The sequence below is a fragment of the Grampus griseus genome (assembly GCF_964374135.1).
Source record: "Grampus griseus genome assembly, chromosome: 11".
In the NCBI taxonomy this organism is placed as follows: Eukaryota; Metazoa; Chordata; class Mammalia; order Artiodactyla; family Delphinidae; genus Grampus; species Grampus griseus.
In genome coordinates, this window is record NC_139005.1 from 44,016,624 (window position 1) to 44,036,873 (window position 20,250).

Genomic DNA, 20,250 nt, shown 5'->3' on the forward strand with positions numbered 1-20,250 from the left:
CACCAGTATCCCTGCCAGGCGCCCTGCGCTCCCTCCAACCACCACCTTTGTCCTGGGCTGTGGGGATGCAGAGAGAACCAGTCCTCTCTGGAGACCCTGCAGCACTCAGCAAAGAAGCCAGAGGCTTCGTCCTCACATCGTTTTTAATAAATAGACAAAACCCACTGATGGATGCAGCAAACTAAGGTCAGAGGAGAGGGGAAGCCAGGGAGGGAAGAGCCCCTGAGTCAGCGACATAACCTCCTCCCCACCCTCTGGGCTTAAGGCACTTTCAGGGAGATAGGTCCTCGGGGTCTCATTATACAGGGTGAATGGGAGAGGGAAGGATTAGGGTCCCTTCTCCCCACTTTTGCATCAGGACACCACTGCCCTCCTCACCCATCCCTGATTTACCCCCTCTCATCTCACAGCATCCTAAGGGGAGGTTTGGGGGGGGGTGTGGTCCTCACGGGGAGAGAGGTCTGTGCCCCTGAGGAAACAGATCCTGCCACATCCTGATGGGACACCGGCAACCCAGCCTGCCCCCTTCATCCCTAGGAGCCATCTCTGGGGAAGGGGTGCAGGGGACCCATGGGCCAGGCTGGGAAGGAGGAGGCTAGGCAGTGCCTGGCACAGGGTGCCCATCGGAGCCCGGCTCCGGGTGCCCATCCGCAGCCATGATGGGGTGTGCATCGGGCCCCCCGCCCCGGGGGCCGCCCCAGTTATTCCTCAGGATGGTGCCCGTCTTCTCTTCCTTGAACTGTTGCCGGTCTTCCCGTGGGATCTTCACCGCGTGGTACTGGGGCACAGTGGCTTCGGGGTACCGCGCCCGCTTGAAGAATCCCATCTGGAAGAACAGCAGGCCAGACATGAGCAGGCTGCGGGGCTGAGGTCCCTGGAGCAGATGCCCAGCACAGCCCAGCCTCCTGCCTCCACCATCCCTGGGACAGAAAGAACCAACAGCAGCAGAAAGGGGCTGGCTGGGCAGCAGCTCGTGCAGGAAGCAGCCCTCACAGGTGCCACCATCAGTGCTGGGTCCCCAGGTTCTCACTGACAGCAAGAGAAAGACCAGGAGGGGCCTGAGGTGCAGGACCAAGGACATCTCCCTTGGTGCCTGAAAGAGGGGGTTGAAGGTAGAACATCAGGACTGCTGACCCCAAAGGTTTCCACACCCCCAAGATTTTTAAGAGACCCAGTAGCATCCCCTAGAACACAAACAAGAGCAGAGGGAAAACATGGCTTCCTAGAGCCCCGCAAACTCCAGAATGATTCCTCCCAAGCCTCATACGCACAACCCCTGTGTACTGGGCAGCATCGCCCTTAGGGCGGGCCCTCTCCTCTATGAATACGGTAGCCTGGCCCCTCGCTAAGTCATGAACATGCTGGCCCTTACCTACCAAGACAGAAATGTGCCCCTTGCACACTCACACTCAGGACTTCCCAGGACTCCTACATGCTGGACTGCACGGCACCTCCTTGCACATGTGTCTCTGCACACTCATGCCCACAGAAAAGACATGCACGGCACCTTCCTGCACTCCCCACATGCTCACAACCCCAGGAGCCCACCCAACCCTTGTGCGTGCCCCAGGCCGTGCACACTCACCCTTAGGGCCTCACCCTGACAACCACCTCCCCTCAGTTCCTGGAACTCACACCACCCTCATGCAATCTCCTTTCTACACCCTGCACATTCCTGGTCGCCTGAATGCTGGGAGCTCGACCCACACTCACATACATACCCACACACGCACACACACGCACGCACACACATGCTCACACACAACAATTACCCCACGGTCCCTGGACCCCCAGCTTCCGCAGCTGAGGGCTGCACGGCCAGACGGGCCCGGTGGAAGTTGGTGGGGAAAGATGAGCTCTGGCTGTCCCGATGGAAGAAGCCACACTGGGACGTAAGGGAGGAAGGGAGCAGAAGAGGTGGAGGATGGGAAGACTGAGGAAGGATGGGCGCCTCTACCTCTGCCTTGTCCCCCTTCCATGGGAGCAGGAAGCAGAGATTCTGGAGCCAGTTTCTCGGAGGCATCAATCCCCCCTAAGAATGGCAAGGTCCCCAACAGTCTGGATGCCCAGAGGCCTGGTCCACTGATGACTCACATTTGCCAGAGGGTGTGCTTGGTCCTGGGGAGGCCCCAAGGGCATGCATGGCTCCACATGGCCCAGATGTGGCATGTGGTTCAGGGGATGACTGCTGGTGATGGACGTGATTCTCTGTACTGCCACGCGCATGAACGGGCTTTTAATGTGGAGCCCCAGGCGCACACGTGATTCTGGCTACACTCTGTGTGTATGAGAATGGCTCCAGGTAGAGCCTGGTATGTGGAGGTTCCGAGTTCCGTCCTGGCAACAGTCCCCTGCAGGCAGTTCTCCACACTGCTTGGCTTTCTTGGCCACAGTTTCCTTCCCAGCCTTACCCACCATGCTCTAGTTAATTCAGACCACACTTCCCTGCCTCCATGGCTTTGCCCCTCATAGTCCTGAAAGGCCCACACCCACCCATCCCTCTCCCCACATCCAGATCCTACCACCCCACCTTCTAAGGCGCAGCTCCAGGGCCACCTGCTCTCAAGCTTTCCCTCACCTGAGCTCCCACTGCACTTTCTTGACTCAGTCCACTGCCTCGTCCTGGACTACTCCCCTCCCCAACTAGACTATAAAACCCCTGAGAACAGGATCTACATCTGACTTATCTCTGAAACATCCAGGGCCTGATAGAGACCCTGGTACACGCAGGGTAAGTGCTCAATGCAGATTTGCTGAATAAATGGGAGACTGGGTGAGAGAACCACACCATGAAAGGCCACCTGCCTGACAGGGGAGCCCTGCTCCCAGCGGCATCACCCTCCCCAAGCCTCACCTTCCACATCAGCAGCACCAGCAGCGCCAGCACCAGCAGCCCGGCCAGTACAGCCAGAAGGATGGCCCACCAGGGGACTCCTTCTGCCACCACAGCCACGGGGTCCAGGTACACCATCACTGGGATCTGGGGAGCAAGGGGTTAAGGGAACAAGGGCTGGAGCAACAGGACAGAAGAGCTTCCCCTGCTTCATGCCCCCAGCCCAGCAGCTCACCACTGTGGAGGCATCTCTGAGCAGCAAGTTCTTGATGGAGGACTTCACGGTGATGTTGGCTTGAACAATCACTTCCAGGGACTTCACAGCCGAGTACTCCTAAGGGAGCAGGGAAGGAGACCCTCCTCCTAAATGCCCCTACGCCCCCACCTCCCCCGAGCTCCTGAAGTTATAAACGGAATGGTGCCCAACACGGAGGGTGTTTCTGCCTGTCTTGGGTTGAGAGTGTGCTGCATTTGGACAGGAAGGAGGAAGGAGAAGTGAGCCCCAGGGCGGGGGTTGGGGAAGAGGATGCCCAGCCCAGCGCCCCAGCCTGACTCTCACCTCCAGGAAGGTGCTGTTCCAGAGGCGGCCCCAGACATGCAGCACAGCTGCACGGTCAAAGCTGTAGAGAGGGCAGCTGAACACCACACAGCTGGCCGTGCCCCGGGTGCAGTCCTGTGGACCAGGACCCGCAGGGCTCTGAGCTGCTTGGCCCCAGCACCCTCACAAACGTGGTCACACAGACACTGTCTGCCCAGAGCCTTCCCTCCATCCCTCCATGAGCCCCCATTTTCCCCTGGCTCTTCATTCAATATCTCTCCCATTTTCCTTACCTGGCTTCAAACTCCCCTCCTCCAAGAAGTCTTCCCAAACTAACCCTGTGGTCCAAAAGAGCAGCCTACCCCAAATCTGGGCTATTTGGCTTTGAAATGCATGGGGAGCAGGGAGGAGGTCTCTTGACAGCAGCAGGAAGAGTATCTTCCCCAGTAGATGCTCATGTTACCTAATGACAGTCCCATATATTGAGCATCTATCTGCAAGGTACTTATCTCATTTAAATTCACAACTGTCCTGCAAGGTGCATATTATTATCATCCCCATTTTTCAAACTAGGAAATTAAAGTTCAAAGAGGCCAGGTGACCTGCCTCAGGTCACACAGCTAGCAAAGCTGGAAAGAGGTGGAACGGATACTTGAACCCAGGTCCAGAGTGGGCAAAGCTGCGCTCCTCCGTGAAGCCCAAACTCACTGAATGAGCAGGAGGATGCCCGGAGCGGCTGGGGGGACAGGGGACTTAGGCCCTTCTCCTTCCACGCCTGACCTAAATCCATTTGGCCCAATCCCACCTAATGGCCCATTTGCCTAAAAATTAATGTTCTATCCATCACGCTGCCTATACAGAAGAATGGCCACTTTCGAGCAATTCAAGAATCCTTGGTCAATTTGTCTAAAAGTCATTTTAAGTAAAAGAATCCATTTCAAAGTTCTTAGCAAAAAGGGTGGCCTTTCAGAAGAAATCATTCACCTGGAGAAAGCAGGACTATCCATGTAACAGGGAAACAGCAGTTACACAAGCTCATACCACCCCTGAGGTGACTTCATTTGCTTTCCACCATGCTCTCAGGGAAGCTGAGGGCCCCCAGGAAGGATGGGCTGTGGCAGCGGAACTTCCTCCCAGACAGATGCCACCAGAGCTGGCCCAACTGCTGCCCTCCCCCTGCCAAGGTCTCTTTGCCTCTTTTTGCCTCTATTGCCCATCCTTTCCGCACCTGGGATTCACCTTCTGCCACCAGGCCAAGCACCCCCCGATCTGTGCCCCCCCCCACTCTCACTGCCAGCGCCATCCTAAAAGGGACGAGTACACAGAGTCTGCGCTAATCTGCTCAGTGAGCCCCGCCAGGAACAAAACTGTGTGAAACAAGGAGGAAACGGGGAGGCAAAAGGGCTCGAAAAGGATAGGCTTAATGAATCACATAAATATGCTATCGATTTAATTATTAGAACTTTTAAAACCTTCAAGTGTTTTTTGACATTGTGAAAATCAAGCAGGTTTCCTTATGCAAATTGACTTTCTGGCCTAAAAGAATTCAAAAGAATAACAAACAGATCTCAGAGATGGCTAAAACCACCCCCTATAAAATGTGACCTTTCATACACACGCAGGGAGAATCAACCGCGTGGGTAACGGGCTATGGTAAGTGCCCTGCTCTGGAGTGAACACCTGGTGGGCGTGGGGGAGCGGCGGCGGCGGCAGCTGCTTCACCGGTGTGATGTGAAGTGCCCTGTCACCTTGCCCCCGGTGTCTGTGACCATCACAGCTATTAACAGGCCACCCGGCGCCCTGAAGCTCCCTGCCCTCCCCTCCCCCCGCCATCCTCTGTCCTACCACGTGCCCCACCCCATCCTGCCTGGGCCACGTGTGCCCCGCCCTCACCAGGGTGACGTTTTTCTTCTTCTCAGCAGAGGACACTAGCCACCAGGACGTGCTGGGCTCCGGCTGCTCGTGAGGCTCCCGTGGCTCCGGCTGCCCCAGCTCCCGCCGCCTCCTGTCCCTGCTGTCCACATCCTGAGGTGGGGAGGGGGCCCAGTGAGGGACAGGTGGCACCTCCTCCCCAGCACCCTCCTCCTGGCCCCCCGACCGGCCGCAGACCCCCAGCCCCATGGCATCCTTCCCGAAGTCTGACCACGCCCCACCCTGCTTCTGCAGCCCCACCCACCTCGCCTAAGCCTCACCAGGTGGAGGACGTTGGGCCTGGGGGAACAGAGTCCCCTCGTCCCCGGCCCCTGCCCGCCCTCCAGCTCCACCCGCATGGGGTACAGCAGCCACTTCCCGTTGGCAATCTCGTGGGGCCACATGATGTTGAGGAAGGCCGAGCCCAGGGTCTTGAGTGACTGGCCTTGGTTGGAGACCTGTGGGCACAAGAGAGTGCAAAGGACAGGTTCTAAATCCCCAGAGATGGAGGGGACAGGGCTGCGGGGAAGCCTCAGGAAGCACAGCTTCAACAAAGACTCAGGATCCTAGATCCAGGCACCATTCTCTGCCCACCCCAAACCCAGGAAAACCTGGAGATGTCCCCGGGAAATGCGGGGAGGCCCCAGCCAAGCAAGGGCAGGGTTCTAGGGAGAGACATCAGCCCTCCCCACTGTCCCCATCCACCAGCAGAGGCCCCTGGGCCCTCATGGCCTCCCCAGACCAGCAGGTGAGATGTCCAGTCAGGAATGAGCAGGAAATGGTCAACTGAGCCCTCAACACAAACACCTGCGCACGACCAAGGCCCAGGAACTGGGGGAGGCCTCGAACCAGGCGCCAGATGGGAGAAAAGCCACAGCCCTCGGGACATGTCTCAGCTTCTCCTCTGTGCCAAGAAGGGAGGGACCTCACCAGGCCACTTACCGTAACCTCATACTTGACCTTGCTGCCCACATCCCGCTCAGACTGCATGGCGCTCTCGCCCCGCACCACGCCAGAGAAGAAGAGCTGCTGGGGAATGGCCACCCTGGTGAGGAGGGGTCAAAACAGGGGCTGAGGAGGCCTGGGGCCTGATGGAGGGTCAGGAGGGTCAGGCCAGGTGAGGCAGAGCCCAGGCCTGGGTCTGGGGGTAACAATGCCCACCCCTCTGGCGGAGGCGCCCCCCTGGACAAGGCTTACCCCGTGATGGACAGCGGCAGCTCGATGAAGACACGGGCTCGGGCAGAGACCGGCCGCAGCTCCTGCTCGCTGATCCTGGAGTGTGACAGGGGCAGGCGTGGGTGGCGGGCACAGGCACCACCCCAAGGGATCAGGTGAGGACAGCAGAGCCCTTTCTAGGTGGACTTCAAGCCACTGCCCCCACCCTCACCCACCCTGCCCCGCCAGCCTTACGTGGCCAACAGCAGCTCCACCTCCAGCTCTGTGGTCTCAATGGTGATCCCTGAGGTGCTAAGGATGAGGTAGAAGGTGACCTAGGCAAAGGGTGGAGCGAGATTAGAGTCTGGGAGGGCGAGGGGCTTGAGGAGGAGTCAGGGGTGAGAGAGCCACTCGGATAGGGATAAGGGCAGATATGCCGACCTGGGCACCTCTCTTCATGGGGTTCCCCAGCTCACACTCAACATGGGAGGCGTTCTCATTGGACAGGCACAGCGGCTTCTCCTGGAGTGGGGAGAGAAGGAGAGATCAGCTTGGGTTACTGGAGCCCCCAAGACCCCACCCCTGCCCTGCCCCGGGCCCTCACCGCAGGGTCCAGGGCCCGGACTCCTGAATAGTGCAGAGAGGCAGGGAGGGTGACCAGGAGCTGGGCTTCATGGGCGTCATCCCCATCAGCCTGGGGCTGGGCTGGGTCCGAAGGCAGATTGGTGACCTTCAGCTCCAGGCCGATGACTGGCTGCCCACTCAGTGCAAACAGGGCTGTCGTCCCATCCGCATCCCTGGGGGGGTCAGATCCCACTCACTCTAAGACCGGAACACCTGCCCCCGCCTCTCCCTTCCTCCTTCCCCCGCCAGTGCATGCTGCCTGCCCCCACTCCCCGAACCTCTCCTCCCACCCTGGCTCTCCCGAATCTCCGCACACACCGGTCCAAGCCTCAGACTCAAGAGAGTCAAGACTGGGAGTCAGGGGACCTTTGTTTCTGGCCCCAGCTTCAGCACTTACTGACCTTGGGCAAGTAACTTAACCTCTCTAGGCCTCCGTTCTCCATCTCTAAAGTGGGACTAGTAATATTTTCCGCTTCATGGGGTTGTGAAGACTTAACAGTGAGATGTGTGTGAACTGTGTAATTTTTTTTATATGGTGAAGGCTTGTCACTCCCTGCCAGAGGAGCCCCTGTGGGCCCCTCACTGCCCTCATCCTGCAAACTTCTGAGCTCTCGGCAGGTTCTCCCCACCTTCCACCTTCCACCCTCTCCCTGCAGGCTCAGCCCCCGCTCCCGCTGGCCCTCCCAAGGGGACTTCCTTCCGTCCCTTGATCTCTTGCCTTCCCACCCCACCTGCTCCCTCGCTCCCCCTCACATGGGCAGAGGCTGAAACTCCGTGTCGCTGACACGGGTGCAGAACCGGGCGTGGACCAGCTGCAGGTTGCTCTGACACACCTTGTCTTCACCACAGCCTTGCTTCAGAAAGTGGATCTGGGGAGAGATTTGAAGAGGGGGTCATTCCCAGGGGGTGCATGTATCGCCAAGGCGTATGGCGGGGTAGAGGATCATGGGAATAAACAACCTGAGTTCAACCCGCAGATCTGCTGCTTCCTAGCTGTGTGACACCCAGCTGGTCACCTAACCGCTCTGAGCTGTGTCCTCATCAGTAAAATGATGGGAGTATTACGATGCCGTGGTAGAGAGCAGCAGGCTAGTCCACAGCGAGGCTGCATTTCCTTGGCCTTTCTTGCATGTAACTAAGTCCCAGACTTAGAACGTGAAGAGAAGTAAAGAGCATCACTTCCGGACTGGCCGTAAGACCCATACAAGGAAGTCCCCGCCCCCCTCCAACTGATGGGATAGAGGTGACCTAAGGACCTTGGAGGCCACATTTGAACATGGCAGACCCCCAGCACCCTGGGCCCCTGAATGACCGCCTGTCCCCTCTGACTAGGAACGCGTGATAATTTGGGCCATTTTACATCTGTGGCCCGCCTGTTACAGCATCTAGAGATATGAGGAACAACTGGGGTAGCATGAAAGAATTTTGCAAGCTATGAATGTCACTGGCGAGGGATTCACGATCCCTGTCCCTCCCAGCTTCTTTTCCTGGGCTAAACCAGAACGCATGCTCACCTCTGTCCGCTGGGTGCTGGGCTGGTGGGCATTGAGGATGGGGGCCACGGGGGGCAGCCCCTGGGCAGGAGCCTGTCGCCGGAGCCGAGGGGTCTGGAGACTATAGGACAGAGTCACCACGATGGCCCGAAGCTTGTCTTTGACATTCTCCTGGGGAAGGGAAAAGATAGACGTGAATGCAAGAACAACCCCCAGACCCCAGCCCTGCCCAAAGCCCCAGCCAGACCTAGGACAGATCCTGGAAAGAGGCTCAGGGAGACGAAGGAGAGAGGTGGAGAACTGGGCTAGCGGGGGGAGAGCAACTGGGGTGGAGAAGGGAGGACAGCCAGGATTTAGGGCTTCGGGGACCAGACGGGAAGACGGAACCTGCCGTGGCCATCTCCAGGGCGTATAGAACTTGACAGGAGATGCAAGAAAACGGCAGGTAAAAGAGAGGCCCGAAAGGGAGCCTTCCCAAAAGTCGAGATCTTAGACTGAGGTGTGAGTGTGTTTGGGAAGAAGATGAGAGGAAGCCGGGAAAAGAGACGATGCGATGACAATGACCCTCAGAGGCCAAGGGGTCAGCGTCCACCTGGAGCTGAAGCATAGTGTCTCCACAGACTCGGTCATGCTGGTGTTTCAGCCACACGGTGCCCGAGGCCTGGTGCTTGGGGTCATCCGGGCCACGGCTCAGGAAGGTTACACGGGGCACCTGTCCCCGGAGCCTCCGGTCCGTGTCCCCATCTAACGTGTACTCCAGGGCTGTGGCAGGTGGGAGAGGAGGGGCCGGTGAGCTGCAGAGCAGCTCCAATGGGCCCTTCTCTGCACCCCGGAGTGACCCCCCCTGACACCCAACGGGGTGAGCGTGGAGGGGCCTCACTCACCCACAGCGGGGCTGTAGCTGCTGGGCGATGCAATGTAGCTGAAACAGACCCTGAGGTCCATGCTGCGGGGACGAAGACAAGGCTGACAGGCCCGAGCCACACCCCAACCCTGCCCACTCCTGCCCCAGCCCCAGCCCCAAACTGGGTAGACAGGGGAGAACTGGACCCTGGAGGCTCCCCTCCACCCTCCCCTCGGACCCCGCCTCACCAGACCGAGTGGCCACTGGCGCAGTTGGGCTGTTCTAGGTCGATGCTTCTTGGAAGAATAGAGACCTCGTGGGAGACGTGGAGGACAGGCCTGGCCCTGGGGAAGGGGGAGTCCAGGGCACAGGAGACATGAGAACATGAGGCTGGGAAAGAGGGGAGGCGGCAGATCTGGCACTGCAGAGCGGCTGGGCCTTGGGGAGGGGGAGGCCAGCAGAGGAGGACGGCTCACCTGAAGAGCACGGCAGTGTCGGCCAGGGAGCCCACCAGCAGGTCCGGGTAGCGGTTCCCATCCACATCCAGGCCGCCCGACAGAGAGTAGCCAAAGCTCTTTATGCCCACAGCCTCACCCTCCAGCACCTGGGGGACCAGACCATCAGCCTCCCCACCCATCACACCCCAGCCTCTGCCTCCCCCTCCCTCTGCTGCTGTGCCCCCTGGGTCCCCCAGACACCCATTCCCTCATCCCCACCACTCCCCTCACCTGGGAAGGTTTGACGACAAGCCCCAGGCTGCTCCCGTGGTAGATAAAGACTTTCCCATCCCCGTCGAAGGGAGCCCCTACAGCAAGGTCTGCAGGAGTGGGAGGAAGGCAATCAGACCCGGGGGCTGAGGGTGGGAGGCCTGAGGTCCAGGCCCCTACTTTCCCTCAGTCACTCAGTTCCATACCCTGTGTTTTCTATTTTATTGAGAGGCTACTAAGTCCTGGGCACCTTACACATGTCATTTTTAATCCTTTCAGCTACTCTCTGCAGGCATCACTAGCTCAGAAAGGGTCCTTGCCCAAGGTCACAAAGCCGGTAAATGGTAAAGCTCAGGCAGGAGCCCAGGTTGCTCCTCTCCCTGAGCCCTCAGAAGACCTTCCCCTTGACCTCAGAGGCACTTCTGCACCCCTGCCCCTCCCCCCTCCCTCCCCCCCTTCCCCAGCCTTCCCTGTCCCCAGTCACACCTGGGAAGCCATCTTGGTTGAGGTCCCCCAGGACAGCCAGACTGATCCCAAACATGGAGTCAGGAGAGCCGCAGAGCCGGAGAGGGGAGACCCCAGCCCAGTGACCCCCCTGGTTCATGTACACATACACGGCACCCCCCAGTTCTTCTTGGCGCTCAAAGAAGTAGGGGGCACCCACTACCAGATCTGTCCAGCTATGGAGAGAGAGAGACAGCCAGTGGAGTCAGGAGGAGAGGCCAGAGGCCCCTCACCCCTCCTAGACCCAGCCGCCCCCAGGCTCCCCCCGCCTCAGCCCACTCTCACCCGTCATTGTTAAGGTCAGCCACCGCCAGCGAGTAGCCAAAGCCAGAGGTCAGGCGCTCCCCAGACAGCATAACTTCAGGCACCAGGCGACTGGCGCTGTCTTTGCGCAGAATGACCACAGCACCCTTGTGGTTGGCACGGGGGGCCCCTGCCACAAAGCTCAGCTCCTCTGCTCGCACCAGACTCTTCCCCGAGTCGATGGAGAAACCTGGATGGGGGCGACTCACCAGTGAGCTGTCCCCACCAGACTCCCAGCCAGGGTAGGTCACAGCTCCTCCCACCCTGCCCCTCCCTAACAGGGAGAGGTGCCCTCTGTGGCATCACCACCACAGCTGGACCACTCCTCTTCCCCTCCAGAGGCCCGGAAGCCCTCCCCACCCAGAGGCTAAGGTCTGGCACGAGAAGCGCGATGAGGTCGGCCTCAGGGACTGGGGAGGAAGGAGAAAGGCAATGGCTGAGAAGGCCAGGCCGCTGGGCTGGGGGCTGAGGCACCGGCAGGAGCTGGGCCAGGGCGCCCCCATATGATTCCCTGGAACTGCTCTCCTCTCTGCACACCCAGGAGACCCCCATCCCATCCAATGCACCTTCTTTGCCCCCTACGCCCACCATCCTGGCAGGAAGAGGAAGACTTCACACGGACGGGAGAGGAAGAAACGGGGGGAGATGGGGAGGAGTTTGATTCACGCAAGCTTCTCCCAGGCCTCGTTTCCTCCTCTTCTGCAGAAGGACGCGGATGAGAAAGGAGAGGGACTTACCAACACAGCTGGACCTTTCTCCGCACATGCCCACCATCCATCCCTCAGAGAAAGTCCCCCAGAGGCCTAGCCTCCTTCCTTCCTAGTACAGCCTCAGCCCATCTGGATCTTCCTCCATGGAGATCCCCGTTCACAGCCCCGAGGCTTCACCCCTGGGGCCTCTTCTCCTTGGGCCTGGTTACTGCGCTCAGCTCTTGTCTGTAACCTGGGCCCAGTGGGTGTTTCTCTGGGTGCGTGTTGGGGGGCAGGGCAGGAGAGGTGGGGAGGCCAGGCCAAGCCCCCAGGGCCCAGGAGGACGTGGAGGGGCGCTTACAAACCTAAGTAGCTATTCAGGGCCAAGTCTCCGGCTGGTCCTGGGAGCCGGTCAGCAGGGTCCAAAGTTTTATACACCAGCTGGTCAGGGTCTGAGCTATCAATGTTGGTCACAAAGAGCAACCCTGCGGGGGGCGGGGCAGGGAAGACACCAGGGGAGGGACATCCAGAGGAGGGGCCACAGAGTGGAGAGACAGAGGCAGACAGAAAGAGGAAGAAGTGGAGAAAGAATACGAGAGAGACAAACAGACCAGAGAGATAAGAATCAGAGACAGAGACAGAGTGAGGGACAGAGACAGAGACGGAAGGATGGGAGCATGGAGAGAGAGGACAAGAGAGAGAAGCAGAGGGTTAGAGCGGCTCCGGGCCGGGGAGGGGTCCCTACCAAAGTAGCTGTTGGCAGGGACGGGGATGAGGCGGGGGTCCTGCTCCTTCTCACCCCCCGCCTCGTAGGGCCCGTCGTCCAGATGTGCCAGGTCCGCTGAGCCCTGCACACAGAGCTCCACCCTGGCCGTGCCTGCAAGGACAGACCTGTTAGTGCCCAGGGCAGGGAGCACGGAGCACCCGCAGGCCGGGCGCTAGTTAGACAGGCACCCAGGGAAGCCCCTCCTCGCCTTTCCAGCCCTATCTCCACCCCCTCCCGGCCCAAGCTGCCTGGGGTCCCCCAGACTTGGCATCACACTCACCGAGTGTCAGCCCGGCCAGCGGCAGCGTGCGGAGATGGGAATGGGAGTGATGAGGTGTGGGCTGGTGTGTTGGAGCATGCGGGCCCCGGCTGGGCATGTGGGAGCTCATGCCAGCATGTTGCGGAACTCTCGGCCATGCGGAGGAGAGGCGATGGCCCCGTTCGTGTGCGTGCTGGCATGGCTGTGGTGAGAAGCGTGGCAGGGCCCCAGGGCTCCACGGCAGTGAACATGTGGGCGTGCTTGGCCACATGCTGCCCCCAACCCCCTCTCTGAGGTACTGGATATTTTGGTTCCCTTCTCCCCTCCCCAGGGAGTCACTCACCCTTCCAGTTATAGGTTCCTGGGGCCCCAAAGAGGAGGTAGTGGCTGTCGGGGGAGAAGGCAGCAGCCGTGCCCTGCTGGCAGAACCCAAATTGCTCGTGGCCCTGGGGACGTCCCTCACAGAACTTCCACTCCCCGCCATCCAGCTCATCGCGGACGGCCAGATCCTGGCTTAGCACAAAGCAGCGACCAATCACGTCCCTCGTCTCCAGTGTCTGGTCCACACGCTGCCGCGCCTCGTATCGGTGCGCACAGGTCTGTGGGAGAAAAGGAGAGGGGGTCATTCCACTGTGAGGGCCAGGACCCTGCTCGAGCCACACTGCCCGTGTGCAGACATTTGGCAGACACTGATTCACTTGCACACGGGTGCACGCACGCAGGTGCGTACAGGCGCGCACACACACACAGACACATCTGCCAGCATCACTCGGGCACCGCCCCCCAGCCCAGTGTAAGGCAGGTATATATATAATCCCCTGCCCTATCCTCTCTGCACCCACTTCTTCACCCTGGCAGGAAGAAACCCTGTTGTACATTCTGCCCGGGCACCCACAGCACAACTAAGCCAGCACCCAGAACTCGTGTCTCCTCGATCCCGCCAGATGGGACTACCCCCAACATGCCCAGCTTGGTACTGCCTCTGAACCTTTCTAAGCACCGCCACCTTGTCTGCAAAGAACTCCCTCCCTTCTCCACTCTCCAAGTGTTGCTTATTCTGGAAATCCTGGCTCAAATCACCCCACCTGCAGGAGTCTTTGCTCTCCACTCCTCCCTTGAACTTGTATAGACTGGGGACCATACCACTCACTTAGCATTAACCATATTCTGCCCCATAGGGACTTATTGTTTGTGCACGTTAGTGATAACACAGAGAGAGAGAATGAGAATCTCTGGAACTATGCAGGAGGCTAGCTGAGAACCAGGCTTTTCCCTGAGTTTACACGTCCTCTCTCAGTAACCAGCACAATGCCTGATGTATAAAAGGTTCTCAGTAAGTTTGACAAATCAGTGCATGGATGAACGGTTAGATATTTTTAAATTTATAAGGACAGGGACCATGTCTTACACCTTTTTGTATCTCTCTGAGGTCCTCAGAAGCGGACCATCATACCATATTGCCAACCTGAGTTCTGTAAGCACATCTGTGCATATGCACACACCATACACACACACACACACACACACACACACACACACACACACACACACACACACACACACACACACACACCACCCTTGCATAAGTCACAAGAAGTGGTACTCATTGCAATTATATTACCGTTACAGAGTCAAACTGTTTCTCCTTCTTTTTAAAAATTAATTTTCATGACCTTTTTCAATAAAAATAGTAAATATTAAAAGTCAACAAAAAAAAGATATGGTACTCACAACAATCTTGCCCCCAGGTCCCTGGCTCCGAACACTGACTCCCAACCACTGGTTCTCCTTACTCTCCTTCTGCACGTCAGCTGGAGGCGGGACACTGGGAATTAGGGGAGGAAAGAGGAAGCCAAGTCCTCCCCTCCCCTCCTCCTGTGCCCCCCACCCCACCCCCACAGGGCCCTCACCTCCCCGGTCGATGTCCACTCTGTAGCAGTCAGTCTCTTCCAGGCTCAGGGGGCAAGCGAAGAGGCCTCCAGTGCGATTCGCCTGCTGCCCAGGCAGGGCCAGGGCCTGGGGAGCGCCCACCAGCAGCCTGCACGGTGGGGCAGCGGCAGGAGTTGGTGGCCACCTCCCCAGAGCTGCCCAGGCCCAACTCCTCGGTACCAGGCAGAGTGTTGAACGACTAAGGCAAAGGGCCAAAAGCCAGTTTTCCCATGTCCTGATACGGGCAAATTAACACACTTGACCGTGCAATCATCACATTACGCATGCACATACCATCTGGATGAAGAACCACATACATAGTAGATACACACACACACACACACACACACACACACACACACACACACACGCCACCCAAGCAGCCTGGCCAGCACTGCTGGTTTGAAAGAACCGCCTGTTCCCAGCACCTGTTTCTGACCAGCCCTTCCTACAACCCCCTCCCTGGCCCCATCCCCAAGCTCTGCCCTCCTCCCCAACCACAGTTCAGTTGAAACCTTCCAAGAAATGCCAAAAATGCTGGGAGCAAAAGTAACAGCACCATGAGGTGGACCAGGGACCAGCCTTGGGGGGCCAAGCAAGAGACGAGATATGGGTCCGCCTCCCTCACCCTCTCCTCGGGGATCTGTCAAAGACCCACTGCCCAGCAACCGTGCCAGCCCAGGATTCTATCAGTCACGCTGGCTGGCATGGAGGTAGGGGCAAGTTTCTCTTTCTGTCTCCAATCCTAGCCCCGTTCTCCCCATACATCCTGAATCCCCTACCCCATCCTTCCTTCTGCTCCCCCTGTCCATGATTTTCCCCATTCCTCCCCCCGCCCCACCCCGGCCCAGCCTGCTCTCCTACCTCCCCCTCAGACGCTTTCCCAGCTACAACTTTCTTGGCAGGACAATTTTCCATGATCACAGCCAAGGCTTCTTCCCCAGGGGAGGACTGTGCTGGCAATGGAGGTTGCCTGGGTCCCCTGGGGAGGACCCCCAGGCCAGGAGTGAAGGACAGAGAGAGGTGAGGTGATTGGCACCCAGCTGGCTACAAGGATCTTCTCTTTGCAGAAGGAGACTCGAAAGCGTCAGCAAGACAAACCTCGAGGCCTCTCTCCCCCGCTCTTTTCCTCCATCGCCCTCGCTGGGGCGCAAGGCCCAAAACTGTGTGGGGCAATACTGCAGACAGGCATCTGTGGGGCACTGTGCCAGTTCTGATGGGGCACAGAGCCATTCTCCCTTCCCACAGCTCCTCCTCGTCTCTTAGCAGCTGTCACCCCGTGTCAGAGCCAATGTCACGAGAGAGGGGGATGGGGAGTGTCAGGGAAGAGAGCATACACTGGGCATTCGTTAACAACTATTTATTGAGAACCTACCATCTGCCAAGCCCTGTGTCAGGCACTGGTGATACAAGGAAGTAATATTTATTCAGCACCTACTATAGGTCAGGCCCTAGGCTAGATGCCAGGGATATGAGGAACTAACGTTTATGACTCTCTACTAGGTGCCGGGCACCAGGCTAGGCATGTTACCTGCATTATCTCATTTAACCTGCACAACAATCCTATGTGAGGATTCTTTGCTTCTCTTTCAGATGAGGAAACTCACTCAGAGACATTAGTTGGATGCTGGAATTCAAACCCACACATGCCTAATTCCAATATCCATGCCTTTTCCACCCAATGACTGGCCACCTTCCGAAAAGGAAGACAGGGATGAGGAGAGGAGGGTACCCAAGCAGAAAAAGAAGCTAGGTGGCATGGCCAACCTTCAGACACGTCCATGGTGCTCCCACCTCCAAACACAGAGATGGGGAGCCCTTGGAGGACTGGGGCTGCCTCATTCATCTTTGCATTTGCCCCCTAGGAGGCGCCCATATGGAGGACACCTGGACCCACACATTATGCGGGCTCACAGAGACACGCAGTGTCTCAGCTGGTCAGCGCAGAACTAAGCACCAGGAGAAGCTAACGGTCGTGTTTAATGCTCACATCTCCCCTGGAGGTCATGAGTAGGGAGTAGAGAGGAGGGGAGGGGTCCATATGGAGGAAAGAAGCTGAGTGCATAGCTATGACCAGACCATCCCACCTGGAACAAGAGTTCCCACACACAGTCTCTCCAGTCCCTCCACCTCTGCCCCAGCCACACACTCCCTCCTGGCTTCATCCCATGGTCCCCAGCCACCCCAGGCCTCTGGACAGAACAGTATCCACAGATACAGCCACTGCAGAGAGAAAGGCAGCTAGGAGCCAAGGACTCCCTGGGAGCCTGGCTAAGTGGAGGTGAAGGAGTAGCCCAGTACCTCTGCACTTCGCAATTCCCCATTCACTCCAGGCCCCAACCCAAGTCCAGCCCACTCTGACTCTCTCAATCTGGGTGGCCCTCTGGGGAGGGTGCTTGGCCTGAAAGGTTGGCTCAGCCCGGGGGGTGCTCCAGCCAAGCCTTTGGATCCAGGCTCGCTGGAAGGCACTAAAGCTACGCTCCAGCTCTGTGGATCACCATACAAGAAAAAAGGTACCAACACTTTCATAGCACCCACTGTGGGCCTCGCACTATTCTCAGCGTCTTACATGTGTTAACAACTCTTTCAATGCTCACAACAACTCTATATGGTAGTACACTTGATGGTATGACGGTTGATGGAAATAAATGAGGCTGAAACCACAGAGCAAAGAAGGTTACACTTCAAAGTCTCATCCGGGGCCAGATTGAAGGACATCAAACTTGGTGATTTCTTTCGATCAGCGAGTGCTGGGGAAGGTGACCTGCAACCCCAAAGCCAGGGACTTAGCGAGGTATCTGGCCTCTCACAGGCCACCAGACAGCAGAGCGCCCCCTGCTGGGACAAGAGCAGGGTGAGGCGGTCAGGCCCCTCTGAGAAGGCCCCCAGTTTGGCTCAGGGGCCACCATCAGAGACGAGGGGGAAATGACAAGAGACCAAGCTATTAAAAATAACCTAGAATTTGCCTGGAAATAGCTCAGAGAGCTCAGCATGTCCTAAAAAGGCCTCCAGTCCTAGAACTCTAGCACATGGGGGGAGGGGGGAGGGAGGGAGACAGAGATGAGGGAGGAAGCAGATAGAAGGCTGAAGAAGAGATGAAGTCGGTAGCTTTCCATTGCTCCCAAAGTTTGGGGGACTGCTTGACCCTGCTCCCTGATGACAGGGATAATGGAAGAAGAATCAGAGCGAGCCCCTCCTCCCTGAGCAGGGGAGAGAAATGAGCTCTTGTCCCTACGCTCTGCCCCCAGGCCAATAGCAGTGGGGAGAAGATAGTCCCAGTGGACAGCACTGATCCCAGTAATGGACACTTAGTGTGGCTTAGGCACTGGCCTAGGAGAGAAAAGTCCCCAGGCAGGAAGGGGTGGGCCGCTTTCTTCCCCTTCCTGCCTCTCTTTTTAAAATCGTATAAGGAGCTGGGGCCAATAGTACAGGAAGCATGACAGTCACAGGCCCCATAAGTGTGTCTTTCTCCTACGGGTCCCGAACTGATTAGAAAATAACCAGAATTGTCCTCTGCCCCTCACTCTCCCTGCCCCTCCCCACTGCTGAGATTCCTGGAGCTGGAAATTTCCTGAGGAGGAGGAAGGGGAACAGCCTGGCCGGCATCCTTCCTGGATCTCTCTCACTGCTGCTGCTGCTGCTACAACTTTGGAGGCTCTGTTTTCTGCCACCCTCTATCACCAAACCACATAGTTCAGACTGCCAGACCCTCCCAGGTCCTCTCCCAGCCTTCCTGTGGTCCTGAGCCACAGAAGCGGCAGCCCAGTGTCCTGATGCTCTCTTTCCATCCCATGGCAATGGCCTGGCAGGAAGTTATTTCTGGAGTCTACCCTCCATCCCTTCATGGCACCTTCAGCATCTCTGTCCTTTCCCTCTCCTCCTGACCTAAGCAGAGGCCAAATGCTCAATCTCCCTCCCTGAGGGAGTTCAGCCCCCGGAAGGAGGGGAGCCACAAGCCCTGGGACTGGAGCAAGAATGCAAGTTGGGGTGAAAGGTGAAAGGAGACAGCTCCCAGCCAAGACAAGGACCTTGTTCTCCAACTTATCCCCAAAGCAAGATGCTGGGTCTCAGACCCAAGACAGGCAAGGCTCCAGGCTGGGGTGTGGGTTATCTGTAGACAGCCTGAGTCTTGATGGGGTTGGAAGATTGAGAGATGGGGCGGGCCGGGGGGGCACCTGTGGCTCGGGCACGGGGATTCTGCGCGGGTGTGGTGACTCACCAGCTTTGGGGTCCGGGCTGCAACTGCCGATGCAGAGCCACAGAGAAGCCAAAGAGGCTCCCTGGCTCGCCCTCCTTGCGCAGGGCGCCCATCACGTCCAGATTGAAGGCGACAGCCCCTGGGAAGAGCAGTCCGGCAAGCAGGGAGCCAAGAAGGTAACAAATGCCAGGGGCCCCCCATGGATCGCGGCCCGGAGTCCCTGCCATGGGGCGACCCCCGCGCGCGCTCCGGGAGAGCGCAAGGAAATCCGCTCGCGCCCCGAGTCCCAGGTCTCCCGAGGCGGGTCTCTGGTCTCCGAGTCTCGCTGGTCCTTCAGGGGGTCTCGCAGTCTTCCGCCTCGCCACCCCTCTCCCGCCGCTCCGCCGCCCCAGCACCAGCCAGGACAACTGCAGCGGCCGCAACCTCTGGTCCACTCCGGCTCCCGCCTCCTCTCCCACGGGTGCCGCCCCGGCCCCGCCCTCGCCCCGCCCCTCGGCCCCGCTGCAGGTGGAGGCCGCCGGAGTCGCAGAGGGATGCCCAGGAGGGTGGCTCCGGGTGGGAACCCTCCCAGCCCCACCCCACCTCGGGCGCCGCCCCCGCCAGCGCTCTCCCTTTCCCCCGACTCCTGCCCTAGCCCGCGAGCGGTGGAGGCGGCGTCTGGGAACGGGGAGGGAGTGAGAAATACGGATAGAAAGGCGCCGAAAAAGAGGAGCGGCGGGGGGCGGGACGGGTAAGAGATGGGAAGTGGATGAGGCTTAAGGGCAGTCTGGGAAGAGAGAAATGCAGAGAGAAAGATGCAGATGAGTCCGGAGTGGTCCCTTAATGCTACCTTCTCCTCATGGACACACAGAGCACCTCTCCTGCTGTTTGAATCAGACCATTTCCCACCCCATCCCATCCCACCTCTCAGAGTCCGGCCTTGGCGACGGCTCTGCTAGACACATACATCGTCAGCGTTCAGAGAAGCAGAGGAAAAGAGAGGCGAGAAGAAAGAAAAATTCAGCAGGCCTGGGGAGGGGAACAAAGGAGGCAGGTAGAAAGAAAACTGAAAGAGAAAAGAGATTGAGAAAGAAGGGTAAGAGTTTGATCAACAAGGACGGAATGAAGGGAGAAAACAAGGAAAAGACTGAGGGTGATATAGGAAGAGGAAATTAAGCTGGGGGGAAAGCATGGACTGTCAAAGAAGGCCAAAAATGTGAGAGATTGGCCCCAAGAGGGAGAGAGATGGGAAAGATGTCTCTGGCTTCCAGATCCTTCCCAGAACCGTACATTTCCTACCCTCCAAAGGGGAAGGGATTGGAGGGGACAGGGTCCTGCGCTGGCCCAGGCAGCATCGGGGTGGGGCTTCCCAGGGATGTGCACAGGGACTTGCCCCTCTGCCTCTCCCTTCCCCCCAGGCTGAGACAAAGGCAAAGGGGGGGAGGACATTTTCCAACTGTGCTATTTATAACTCTAATCCAGAAATGGGGCCAAGAAGAGAGATAGGAAATAATTTGA

At 58.2% G+C, this 20,250-nt stretch overlaps 1 protein-coding gene across 2 annotated transcripts; it reads right to left on the reverse strand.

Moving 5' to 3' along the window:
- Positions 1-129: 129 nt before the first annotated feature.
- Positions 130-19,174, reverse strand: ITGA7 (integrin subunit alpha 7). 2 transcript variants are annotated; one of them, XM_082665710.1, is made up of 26 exons: positions 18,775-19,174; positions 14,537-14,664; positions 14,358-14,437; positions 12,970-13,225; positions 12,347-12,478; positions 11,967-12,086; positions 10,895-11,102; positions 10,592-10,785; positions 10,127-10,215; positions 9,875-10,002; positions 9,647-9,742; positions 9,439-9,500; positions 9,147-9,316; positions 8,576-8,725; positions 7,815-7,930; positions 7,042-7,234; positions 6,879-6,959; positions 6,693-6,772; positions 6,480-6,554; positions 6,225-6,327; positions 5,564-5,740; positions 5,265-5,396; positions 3,393-3,506; positions 3,069-3,167; positions 2,855-2,980; positions 130-826 (listed from the first exon to the last, which is right to left on the reverse strand). In XM_082665710.1, exons 1-26 carry the CDS (start codon positions 18,978-18,980, stop codon positions 596-598), a joined length of 3,546 nt encoding a protein of 1,181 aa, XP_082521836.1. In that variant the 5' UTR covers positions 18,981-19,174; the 3' UTR covers positions 130-595. The 2 variants fall into 2 exon arrangements, with proteins under 2 accessions (XP_082521836.1, XP_082521835.1); XM_082665709.1 differs by lacking the exon at positions 12,347-12,478.
- Positions 19,175-20,250: the final 1,076 nt, after the last annotated feature.

Excerpts from the sequence above, each read along its gene's own strand:
- ITGA7 (XM_082665710.1), bottom strand. The coding sequence starts at position 18,980 with ATGGCAGGGACTCCGGGCCGCGATCCATGGGGGGCCCCTGGCATTTGT. Across the intron at positions 12,087-12,346 it reads CCCTGCCAACAGCTACTTTG|GGTTGCTCTTTGTGACCAAC; the intron begins GTAGGGACCCCT and ends CGCCCCCCGCAG. Across the intron at positions 6,960-7,041 it reads TCCGGGCCCTGGACCCTGCG|GAGAAGCCGCTGTGCCTGTC; the intron begins GTGAGGGCCCGG and ends TCCCCACTCCAG.